This window comes from Temnothorax curvispinosus, unplaced genomic scaffold, assembly GCF_003070985.1.
Source record: "Temnothorax curvispinosus isolate PA1 unplaced genomic scaffold, ASM307098v1 QBEX01007734.1, whole genome shotgun sequence".
NCBI lineage: Eukaryota > Metazoa > Arthropoda > Insecta > Hymenoptera > Formicidae > Temnothorax > Temnothorax curvispinosus.
This window is the reverse complement of record NW_020217514.1, coordinates 2,301,039-2,314,352: the sequence shown is the minus strand read 5'-3', so window position 1 is coordinate 2,314,352 and position 13,314 is coordinate 2,301,039. Positions and strand designations below refer to the sequence as shown.

The following is a 13,314-nucleotide window of genomic DNA, read 5'->3' as shown; positions in this document are numbered from 1 at the left end:
GGCACGTCATCTATATTTATTTGTATCGTGCAGCTGATTGAAAAGTATGCGGCTAATAATAACATCAATTTCATGATGGTCATAGTAATTATATTAATTAATCAATAAACTGGAGATAAACAGAACTTTGGTAAAATTGAATAACTTCATTTAAAAAATACGTTACAAAATCATAAATCGCTGAATCATAGATTTACAAATCTATAATCGATAACTTAGCTTATATACGTTGAGCAATCGTAAATTATCGCACGCTCAAGCGCATATCGATTACTCTTTGATATCCCTAATACGGATAAAATTAATCAGAATCACACAATTCATCGGAAAATCGAGTGTCCCAAATATGTCATATTTGTTCAAAATCTTGAAAGTGTGTGTGTGTGTGTGTGTGTGTGTGTGTTGTGTGTATGTGTGTACGCACAATGAGAGATGTGTCAAGTCGCAAGTATATCGCTTTATACATTAAATAAAAAATAAATAACCGCCCATATACGACAACGAGCGTTGACAAGCGCGCGTGAATAACGTTACACGTAATAATAAACTGTACAGAATGTTACAAAGAGTCGTCGGGTATATATAATATATATATAGTGTGTCTATTTATATATTTATATATAAACGTTGGTTAAGTAACACACCTCTTCGTAAAACGCTTCAACAAAAGAGATTACGATTTCGATAGCGAGACTTAGACTCTCGCACGAAATTACCATCGCGTGCAAATCAACCAATGCTTATACAATCTTTATTAAAAATGCATCTTTATCGCTATACGGTCTAATTAACAAAATGTACAGACTTCGGCGAGAACCGTGCGAGCACGACGTAGTGAAGCGCGCACACATTTATTGCGTGACCGTCGAAGTCATCAGAACAGTGTTTCCCAAATGTTGTTTTACGCGGAATTTCACGAGCAACTTTTATTATAACGAAAGATACGCTTTTTGCGTAAGACATAATGCACGTTACTTTCAGAGTTCTAGTTTTTCAAATTAAATTTTTTTTGTTCAAAAGTCAATACAAAAAAGATTTATGAGATTTTAGATAAAAACATTTATTTCACTCGATTTAACTTCGCTTGATTCAATCTCATACTTTCGCTTCCACAGGAAATGGCATGATAAAAAAAATCGTGATATTTTTTCATCGCATTCCAAATGGATTTGTGATTAATTCTTTATAACGCCACTTGAAAGTTACCCAACATCTATATTCTTTAAATTTTAATGATTCAATCAATATTTTCCATTTGTCGGTTGTATAATTTTTTTATAAGCAAAAAAATCCGTTTATAAAATCAAATTAAATTGGGAAATACTGTACTGGAAAAACTTCGGAGAATGCAGACCGTATGCTGAAAAATAAATTCACGAAACGTTCTTCCGCGAAAATCGCGACGTCTCGTACGGTTCTCGAACAGCAAATAAACAGCCAACAATTAAACTCTTGCGATTAGCTCGAAAGAAGTTTTAAATTAATATTCCGCTCTGTCGCGAAAATTTGCTAGGATATCTCTCGTTCGAAATCGCCGATCAATTCGTACGTAAAAGGATCAAACAGCATTTCTAATACTTTGATTATTAAATGTTACCTACTCCACCCATCGAGATGGAATAGATACATTTTAATGCGACTTAAAAGTGGCTTCGATTCGTGTGTTAGCGTTAAGGCAGTGTCTCGAAATCGATGATGATAGAATGACTCACAAAGCAACGACAATGAATGGCAGCTTTATCAGGCAGTGCGATCGTAGAACGAAGTAATTAACTTAAAGTATAAATAGATATAGTGCAGTTACCATATAGTGCAGAAATATCTCACTTCCGCATCAATGATAAAGAGTATTGCATTTGCACGGAACTCGTTCAATTATTTCGATTATTATCGTTAAGAATATTACATAGATTAATATTTACAACAACATTCTATAATAATTTAATTCTTGAGATTACAAGTTATTAAAAATAAAATGTTACTTAATTTTATTATTATTATTATTTTCCGTAATATCTTAGTTATTAATTATAATCGCAGTCCATAATTCAATATATTTAGGTCGTTTATTTATTCTTTACATTTTATCAAGACTTGATGTGAAAAATAATTTTGCACACAAAACAAAATGATTCATAGGTCCCTTCTATTATATATATAAAATTTCTTTGAAAAGTTTTGATTATATTACTGTGAGTTGATATATCGAGGCAATGAACGTGTAGTATATAAAGAACAAGGAAGTTCTCGTGTTATTCATTTCCATCGCAACTTGCATTATTGATTCTAACGTGCTAAAGTCTACGTACGACAAAGCCGGTGCGTTCACATCCGAGAGATATCCCGCTATGGTCATCTTACGCGTACACGCGAGACATTACAGACTTTTTTTTGCAACAGCGTATTTCGAATACGGTAAATGCAAATGTTCCGAATATAAATAATAATATAAATTTCAGGTGAAAACTGTCACGCGACAATTTATAGATATTTCGCATCGAAGCGTGGGACTTCCGCTTTTACCATGTTCCGAAGAGTACCGCTCGCAAAAATTCTCTATTATATAACAATGGTGCGCGCAAACGGAAGTCGCGAAAGAGAAAAGCCGATCGCGAAACGAGAACACGATAGATTCGATCTCTCGTGCTGGGTTTTACCACGGGCGTAAATTAATATGCCGCACATCCACATCCGGCTTCCGGCCAGTACAACGTCATTAACTCTCTCCTTTCTGGACGATTTTTAAATGCCGAGATGAATATTTGATTATCATCATGTCGAGTTTCAAAATAGTGTATATATTTTCAAGAGTTATCGAGGACAAAGTGAATTGAAAACTCGACGTGAAAAAAAGTGTCAAAAATAAAAACGTGAAAAAGAATATTTTCTAAATAACAGCAGCACAAAAATATTCTATACACCTAGTACTTTGTAGATGTTCTCTTGAAATAAACTTTTATAGCATTATTTGCCTTGAAGAAAACAGAACCTTTTTTTAGTCAAGCTTTCAAAAACGACATTTCTCTGTAGAAACCGTCCAATTTAATTAAATTAAACAATCGCGAAATATGTTTAATTATTTTATTATAGGTTTACTCTTTTATGTTCCTAATTTTTGATATTTTTCAAAATACAGTTACGTAGCTGCACTAAGAAAAAGAGAGTTAACATTTCTTGTTGATAAAACCGAACGTGTATGGCGGATGAAATATTTTCGATGACATAGCTCCAAAATTACCATAATTTTATTTCAACACCTATAAGTCGAGATAACGTGGATTCGGTAATTTCTTCTACGTTTTCTATGATATATATATGTATATAGGTTTCATCTACATCGAATCGAATGGTGATTGCAATTGTCCTTTTCCACTCGCAGAAATTCGACACTCTCGACTAAAGGCTGGCGAATTCTTTGCGGTACGCGCGTATATACGTTCCTTAAATCTTTACGAGCTGCTTGTTTTACAAATTAGGTAAATTCAATCTTTAAATACTAGGAATTTTTCAGTGAGATGCGGATATAAACTGCTGTGCTATATTAAGATTCTCCAAACAAGAATGTTTTACAGAACTTATAGCACTCCAAAATATAATGTACCGAGTTAGCTTCGATTACTTCATTATTTTAAGCGTTTCACTATTCAGTATCGGAATAACGAAGGTCAAAGACGGCTGTAATGTCTATTACCTATCAGTACGAAACACGATATGGTACACGACGAAAATCGCGCCAGCCGCTAGCCGTGCCGGAAAGATCATCCCGCCTCGGAAAAAAAAGTCCATCCGATCGAATCACCCGAGGAATCCCGGACGCGCTCGATCGGAGAACAATAACACTTATCTAAGCCTAAATGTCGCGTCGTTGAGATTGGCATGTACTTACGCGAACATATACGCACGCTCCAGCTGTTGTTGCTGCTGCTGCTGCTGTTGCTCGGTCCGCCGCGGGTTCGATCGCGATGGATGATCACCAGGGCGATCCTGGATCCGAGTAAACTCGAACGACTGCTCGTCCGGCGGCGACGTTCACCTGAACGCAGCGCCCGCGACAACGGTGACGGCGGCCAGGATCACCGCCGCCGATACTGTACGGCCACAGGAGCTACCGGCCGTGGGTCCTGCGTCGCTGCTGCGGGATACTTTGCTACGCACCAACTGACCTCGCTCGACCGCATTCGATTCGTCGCTGTCGGGGTCGACGGGCGCGCCGATGTCACCGTCCTCGCTCAACAGCATCGACAGCTTGTTCCGCAGTGGCTTTTTCGCACAGGGCACGCTCGCCTCCTCGTAGGGCCTAAGGATACGCGGGTAGTGGACCTCGAGGTTGTCCGTGTTGGGCAGGGCGCCCTTACTACTGCCGCACAACGGCTTGAACGTGCCGCTGCGAGTAGCTTCTTGGAAGCTTTGAAAATTCGACCCCCAATTGTAGCTGACTAGCCGTTCCTCGAGCGTCATGCCTGCCAGATTCTGCGGCTCCTGGATCATCACAGGACTGGAACCCCTGCGACAAAGACGAAGTCGCCTCGTAAAGTCGCCGTGCTTCTCAAATTTTACATACATACGCTCTTATATGTATGATTTTTTTATATATCTCATTTTGATCATGATTGATTGATGATATGCGCACTTTTGTTATACAACTGTTATTATAGTTATTCGTAGGTATATAATATACTACATATCATTAAATTTTCGATTATTAAATATCGGAACAAAAAGCGGTGAACCTTAGGATTTTCTATTTAAGAATTATTTACGACGAGTTAGGTATTGTGTAACTTAGCAATGAACAGCGCGACGTCTAATACGACATAACGTCTGTTGCTCCTTGGGTCAATGACTGGCACTTTCGCAACGTATACGAGTTGTCCCTAATAGCCAATTTAGAGCGATCAGAGAGCAAAAAGTCGAACAATCATCGTTTGCATAGAGCCATATAAACTGACAGTAACGTGCGATTGCGTCTTAGTGCACCATCAAACTTTCCTCTCATTCGCGTAAACGATTTGCCAGTCAGGATTATAACGACATAGTAAGAAACGAGAGGAATATGAGCTACTTAAAACCGCGTAACGGAAATCATTATCGTAAAATAAGAATTTATGTGTGAGATAAATTTCAGACAAGCTACAATTAATTATTTATCTAATTCAAATACAATTAAACATATATCTTTCCTAAATTCTAGGAATATATAAAATGTGTCTAGTATTTTTTTCATCTTCTTAAGAATATTTCAAATAATTTTATCATATATCACGATTTTTTTTCATATATAACGGCAAATTTGAGGAAATATCACTTACTGTATTAATTTCTGGATTCCCAAGCTGTGCAGCACTGTCGGTAGCGAAGGCAAAGAATAACAAAGAGATAATTCAATGCGAGGATAATAGAGAACGGACACCAGGCAAGTTTCTTCTCTCGTTCCCAAGCCGCCGAGCGTAATGGCCGTCCGAGATTCGGACGAGTACGTGCATTCGGCGACCAAGTGATCACCCTGTAATATAAAAAAATCCCTTCACGTGAACATCACCAGGCTAAACAGAGATTCTTAACTTATAATACAACATCAATTTAATAAAATAATAAAAAGATAGCAATAACACCCAATAAATTTAAAGTCAAAATTCTTAGATTGGTATAGTAAAACCGTAATGCATATATATTGATACTTTATCGTAAACCTTAGATTTTCAATTTTGTGTTCTCACTTTTCAATTCAATTCTGTCATAATACATTTTTATTCTATGTTAACACGTAATCGCATTTAAACCCACCCTGTTCGAGCTCGTTCAAACAATTAAACTCAGGTTCATGCCCTGTATCTGTAGCATGTCGGCACTTTACGTGATCAAAGCTATACTTATTGCACGTTAATAAACTTTATAACAAGCTCATAAACTTTCTGATACGTGCTACGGGTTATAATGCAGCTGGAAGTATGTTCGCGGCAACTAAACGAAAGGCCGTGCAACGTAGCGGAAACAGAACAGAAAAATAAGAATATATTAAAGGACCGCACTGTAGAAGACGTAAGTTACTCGCGAAGAGCGCTTGAGGAATAATCTTGGATTATTTTTTCGAAGAAAAAAATCTCGGCGGATAGAGTTCGAGATTCTTTTCCCGATTCTTCGCGATTCTCTTCCGTTAATCGGGGGATATTTTATAATTGCGTTAGCTATCGCCGTAGGGAGGATAAAGTTTAATAAATTGGCCAATAAATTGGATTTTGATATAACGATTAAAATGAAATCTAACTTAAGCCTCCAATATTCGATATCTTCCTTTCAAATAATTATACGTTAATAGAAGAAGTATCGTCATTCCAGGGGGAAACGGAAAATGCTATCTTTCGTTGTATTATACATATATGTGGAGTACATTGTATACATTGTACATCGCACGTCATGCTAGAGTTAAGACTGTACTTACCGGGTACACCTTGACCGGTCTCTGAAGCCTCCGATACTCTTGATAATTGGGATCGTAGTTGGTGTCGGCGGCGATCGGCGGCAGCTCCTCGCTGGCGCGGATCTGCCGCAGGCGGACTTTTCTGCCGAGCTGGTGGGTGTGCATGATCACGGCGAACATGTTAATGCCGCTGTTCGGTATCGTCTGGGCGGTGCAATCGGCGATGCAGTGGCCCTCGGAGACCACCTCGGGCTGGCCGGGCGGTATTATATGCCGCCAGTTCGGGTCGATGCCAACGCTGAGGATACCGGCGTCATGGCCGCGCAGTCGATCGGTGTAGAGAAGACGCAGGCCGCTGCTGTCGCTGATGAAGGCGTCCAGCTGCGGGTTCGTGTAGTGGGTCTCCAGCATGTAGTAGCGCGGCCCCGTGTACGGATTGAGCGCGTATCCGGCCTCCGGCGGATAATTAAAGCCCTGGTGCGGCGAAAGGGAGAGGGAAACGATGGATTATGCAGAAGCCGCCAGTAAATAAAAACAGGACCGGCAGCGAGTACGCCGTACGCCGCGCCGCGCCCGCGCCCGCGCCCGCACCGGTCCGGTTCTGATCGGGGGCCCGTTCTCGTCCGATCTGGTCCGGCCTGATCCCGCCTCTACCCTGGCGACGTTTCCAGCCTGCGTATAATCGGTATACGCCTCGATCCATCAGAACGGGTCCCCGATGAAAATTGTCGTTCATGGAATTCGTTTCCTTATTGGCGGTGCATCATGTACTCGCGAATTATGCCCGGTTAATTTTAATTTTCAGATACCGATGATGAGCGAGATAATAATCCGCCCGGATTCGGGGAATCGTGTGCGGTAATCGCTATCTTCAAAAACGTTTTGAATCTAAATTTATTAATATAGCCCGAGTAATTTTGATCGTCCGCGCCGAACGTGTTTGCATTATTAATGAATTTTTTATTTTGACTATAAACGTTCAAACTGAGATCAAATAAAACGTTTCGCTATAATTTATAAAACTAATTAATTGCACTCTCTCGTCCCATAATGGAATTTTTATTTAATATTATTGATGATTTTGATTTATTTTCTATCTGACATTTAAATAATAATAACGCTATTATATAAGTATAAATTGATGAAATCTAAATTATGAAATATATTGTCATAACTTTTAAAGATAATCCGATAAATATTTGAAGATTATATAGCAGTATTATCAGACATGCATTTTAGCATTAAAAAATAGAATAATATGAAAATCAAAATAAAAGTAAAAGCGCTTAATGCATCATTTATTGAATATTATAGCAAGTATCTGTTATCTCAATTAACGTTATTATCAATATTATTCATCATTTACTGGGAATCATATCCCGACGAGATCCCGACACGTTTTACGATCGGTTGCAATTTCACAGGATGTTCGTATTACCAATAACCACGAAGAAACAAGTTTGCGGTATCCCTGCTCTCGCATTGGTATACATTACATCGCATTCGGAATTATCACGAAACTCTGAACGTGCCTTGCACGATCGCGCGCAACATTATTTGACGAAGAGTCAAGTTTACATAGCGAAGGTCAATGGACACATATCTCTGACGATCAAAATTGCAAAAATAAAATGAATAAAATGCAACGAATTTAAGATATTTCTCTTGGGTATAGCTTTTTTCATATATTTTTAAAAGAAACAACTTATATTTCTCAATTAGTTACTGTAAATAATTTACTAAATCATTTCACTCTCTAACCGAAGACTTCGATAAAACAACTATAACTAAAGGTAATTCCATTATTGGCAAAATTTAATGATTAAAGAGTTTAAATTAACATATTATTATTATTATCATAGAGTGCGTAATCAAGGAAAAATAAATTCTAAAATTTGTATTTTATAATCTGCATTTTCTACAGCTTTGCGATTTTGTGCAGCAGATATGGTTTCCATGACTACCGAAAACTTGCCAATATGGAAGCACCTCGGTGCCTCGCGTCGAGGTCTTCGGCGCGTGAGCGTAAACGAAGTTTTCGACATACCTCAGAACCGAGGCTCCAAGTGGCTGCGATCGTGTTGCACTGGAATGTGGGTTTATCAGGAACGTAACAGACACTCCCGGTCGTTTCGGCCGCGGATTCCAATTCGGCTTGATCTCCGCGGCACTCGTACAGGGTCATGTGGTGAAGGTATTCGTGGCTTCCCGGCTGAATAACTGGTTCGTACTGAAATACAGAACAGGCGTGCAAGCTCGTAACGAGGATTAATGTCGTGCGCATTTCGGTCGTGTTCGTAACGTGTTCATAACTCAGGAACGACGTACATCTTGACACATTTATCGCAGTAGAATCGATGCTGAATTGATTGAAGAAACCGCGAGTTTCAAGCGAAGATTATCTCATTTATTCGTACAACTTAATCATGTCAATGAAAAAAATAATGTGCAATGTTCTTTATTTCTTTTAAAATTTTCGCGACGCATCGTTCTAGTGATAATTAAGCCGGGTAATGATTCGTGTACTCGTCGTTCCGATTTGAAGCAAAACGGATGTCATTGAATTAACTATGGCTAATGGAATATCAGCGGTAACAGAAAAAGAGGAAGGCACTTCGCACCCTAATAGGCGTCGTTCCTAGCAGTTTAGAGAAAACTGTTCGAGCGCAAAATTGGCAAGAACTAGTCTTTGATGCAAGTCGATACGCGTCCGGTATTTCTCGCGCTTCTACGTCGGGAAAACGTGCCGTTTCGATTCCCTCTCAATAGGAGCAACAAATTAAGGTGCCCGCCGATACCACGGTTAACGGCAGTTCACTCGACCGTTAACCTCAGAATGCCTCGGTGCTCCGTCAATAAAAGTTCCGTAAAATAGAGTGAGGAGGGAGAGAGGTACGCGTTTTAAGCGCTTGAGTTATCGTAATCGGAACGCTAATCGTCTCTCCTCTCCGCCACTCCGCCGCTGTACCCGCGATAGGAACACAGAGCAATCGTATCGCGTAGTTGGGTCACGTCCGATCGAGTTCGAGATTCAGGTGTCGGTCGGTCGACCAGCGCTAGATAGAGCGGACTATATCAGCCAGCCGACCCGACACCCTATTCGGAAACACCCGGATGCGGATATGAACATCAGCGAGAGCCGAGATACGATAAAGTTGAAAAGAGAATACAAGATTGAAGTAAAGTAAACAAAAAATAAGAAAAATACAATAATAAATAAAACAGAAATGTACAAGTACAATATACATCAAGACAGCTTCTTTGAACTGATGTGATGATGAAGATGATCCATCATTTATTTGTTCCGGTTTTCCGATAACTGTCGGACTGTCGGACGGTTACATCGGGTTAAGTAACAACTGGGTAAAATACGAATAGAGTATACGGTTAGGTGAGATTTTATTGAGTTATCATATGCTCGCGAGAGAGGAAGAATATAACTCGAGAAACGCGTAAAACCTGAATTACTTGCGGAAATATCTTTCTCGTTCAAATTATTCGCTGACATAAAATTCGCGTTGAATGGGGGGAATCTAGTAAAAATAGGCGAGTACATAAATTCTAGAATTTATAGCAAAGAGGTAGTATTTACGCGATCTTTCATATCAAGAATTCCAAGTATTACAGCACCTTTTCTAATCGCGTAATTTTCTTCAGTTTAAAACCAATTCTCTCCTTAAAAGAAGTATACTTTCATATTACTGTGCTAATATCCATTAATCTGTTCGTACAAGGTATTAAATTTGAAACCTCCATGATGCATATGTCATTTTAAATGCAATAAAAATTAACAGCTTTTAATAACGTGTAAAAGTATCATCGGTAATCATGATAGGATTTTCATTTGACGTAGTATTGATTGCCAAAACAAAGCAATAGCAGTGGATCGGAAAACGTTAACATAACATAAAACGTAAGACACAACTGATTTCGTCAACGATAAAGTATCGCGTCTCGATGAATTCAAAAGTGGAAATCGGCAAACTTTTACCGTCTGCATTTTACTGCCAGTCCAACTGCGATTTTTAACACGCGATTTGGAGAATCGCGCGCTTCTGCATCGAAATGGAACTTATTACCAGCGTGAATCGATACGCGGCAGTAATACAAGGTTTACGACCGGCTGCTTTGTCACTGTCACATTTATCGATGACATCTCGTGCATCGATCTGTCAGCGTTGGTAGCGAAACCGGCGGCCGGAACGACGAAACGATCTCGCCTACCGCATTGATCCTGCCATCATGCAGATCCGCCCAGTCGTACATTTACAATGAAGCTTCATAGCCGCATTAATCGATCGACTTGCATTTGGCACGCAAATCAAAGATCTTTTTATAATCGAGCGTGCAATGAGATACGCGATTATTTTATCATATTTTTTGTGCCTGCCATATAAAAAGCAGATATACAAGCTTTAAAATAAAACTCTAAAAATTGTAGTTTAATTATAATATTTGAAATAGATATAAATATAATTATAGAACTTGTGGAACGATCAAAATTCTTATAATTAGCATATAGAATGCTCCGAAATTTTAATGTATTAAAAAGACGAATACATAAAATCACGCGCGTTAATGTTTTTAAAACTTTCTATACGATCAAGGTATTATTTAAGTTTAAGAGATCATCAGGAAGGATGCGAGATTGTGAATTAAAACAATATAATTCTTTCTCCTAGTACGTCAGAATATTTCTAAAAGAAATCGTCGACTACTATGATTAATCACCCGGTATAAAACATCGTAACCTCTAGATTATCATTTTGCACGGCATATTTATCGGACGGCTACCTGAAGATGCTGCATCTCCAGACGCGAAAACACGCGAGGCAGAAGATAACTCCCGTATGGGGAAGAGAGGACGAGGGAGTGGGGGGGGGGGGGAGATAGGAGGGGCGAGTCGGCAAACTCGACGTGCAGTTTCTTCGGCATTACAAGAGCATCCACCTTCGCTTTAATCAAGTCGGAGAGCGGCGGCGGGCGCGCGCGAGCTACCGTAAACGGGTTATATACCTGGAGGAACTCACCTTCACGACGTGGTGTTTCTGATTAATGCTCGGCATCCTCAGGACACGGCACCAGAGCAGCGTGTCTTGCCCCATGGGTAAACGAACCTGCACAGCAATTCGAATGGTACTTCGTTAAGCGAGTATAATTCCATGCGAAACTAACGGATAGAGTCGCTACATTGAGACCATTGATACTTCGGCGTCAATGTCACGGAAAGTATCAATACGGTGCTTCGTCGGAAAGAAAATATGATTCAGATGTATATATATAGTGTATATATACAATAAATACATGTATTTTAAAACAACTGAATTGTAAAGTACAAGCAAAATTGAAGAAATTCGAAAATATTATATGCACTTATATTTTATTTTCAGGTACCCGTCATTTCTATTAAAAAAAAAATAAAGTAAAAAAAAGTAAATTATTTCTATTATAAATTCTCAAAATTATAAATTAATATAACAAAAACAAAATTACAAAGCTTTAAATCAAGAGAGTGAAACATAAAATAAGATATATAAAAATATTATTAAACAAAATATGTTGTTTTTAATAAAATATAAATTTTGAGTAAAAGATTTTTTACGTTAAAACGATATTTCGAGCATTGATCATTAATATTATCAGATTAAACTTTAAAAACATCAGATAATTGATCGGAAAAATATTTTTATGGGATATTATATCACATTGTATCATGTTACCATGATTTCATTATTTCGAAAACTTATTATATAAAAATATTATATAAAAATATTATTTAAACAAAATGTGTTGTTTGTAATAAAACATAAATTTCGAGTAAAATAAGTTTTACGTTAAAATAATATTTCGAATATTGTTATTATTTTAAGTATTAATATTTTTACAATTATCACAGATATAATTAAATATCAAAAACATCGGGCAATTTATCGGAAAAATATTTGTGTGCAATGTGCATCATGTTGCTATGATTTCATTGCTTTGAAAATTTATTACATTCCGTCTTAAAAGTAATTATCAGTTAACAAGCACAAAGAGTTCTTTTTTGTTGGAACGAATAGCAAGAAGTAGAGGGGAAAAATTCGGAGAACTTAGCTACTTGATGCATACGTCAGGTTAATGGTTTGTTACAACGGAGTAAGAGCAGTTAAACGCAAATATATACGAGAAATTCATTACTATATTTTCCGACGCCGCGTGCGACTTACGTAACAAGGTTGCAAGTTGCTTTTGTGATATACGAGCCCATTTCGCCCTGTCTCAAAGCGGCGCCTTCCACGCCACGCGACTATTTTGCACAGTTCTCATGCACGGCCGGCTGCATTGTGCACGAACGTGTTGCGAGTTTTTCGGCACGTATAACAGAATAAGAACTGCATGTACCGGCGTTAGTTGCGTTACTTGTTCTAGGTAGTTTCGCTCGATATACAAACCGTATTGTTACGCGCGAACATATTGTTCAAAATATTCTCAAAACGGTAGTTCGCAATATTGTAGGTACCGCTTATTGTTAGCTACTTTCGACTACATTGATGTACCTCGATCGTTTTATATACATATAGAGTAAGATTTATAAATGAAAAAAATTCAAAAAATACTTAGTTTTTATTTATATAATTTTTCCAGCGCAAATCGAATATAAATTTCAAGTGATATATGATATAATAATTTGCCTGTGCCTGCTTCTCTATTTTACTTGTTCATTAATGATACACATCACGATACCATTATTATATATAAAACTAATTGTACAACTTGTAACTAATCTGGTTTTGTAACTAATCTGGTTAATTACATGCTTGTTGCTCCACGACAGGATAAGAATTACCTGTACCAGTATTAATCGTGCTATTTGTCCCGTATATGTATATCCATCTGCAAGTCAGATTTTGACG

General features: G+C 38.1%; 1 protein-coding gene across 2 annotated transcripts in view; it reads right to left on the bottom strand.

Moving 5' to 3' along the window:
- Positions 1-2,045: 2,045 nt before the first annotated feature.
- Positions 2,046-13,314, bottom strand: part of LOC112457317 (MOXD1 homolog 2) — a 253,527-nt gene continuing 242,258 nt past the window's right edge. For both annotated transcript variants that reach the window (XM_025020288.1, XM_025020286.1), the window contains 5 exons: positions 11,449-11,535; positions 8,466-8,648; positions 6,440-6,892; positions 5,310-5,503; positions 2,046-4,504 (listed from right to left, as the gene is read on the bottom strand). In XM_025020288.1, the coding sequence (XP_024876056.1) occupies positions 4,030-4,504; positions 5,310-5,503; positions 6,440-6,892; positions 8,466-8,648; positions 11,449-11,535 (1,392 nt within the window). In that variant the 3' untranslated portion in view covers positions 2,046-4,029. The remainder of the gene's footprint in view (positions 4,505-5,309; positions 5,504-6,439; positions 6,893-8,465; positions 8,649-11,448; positions 11,536-13,314) is intronic.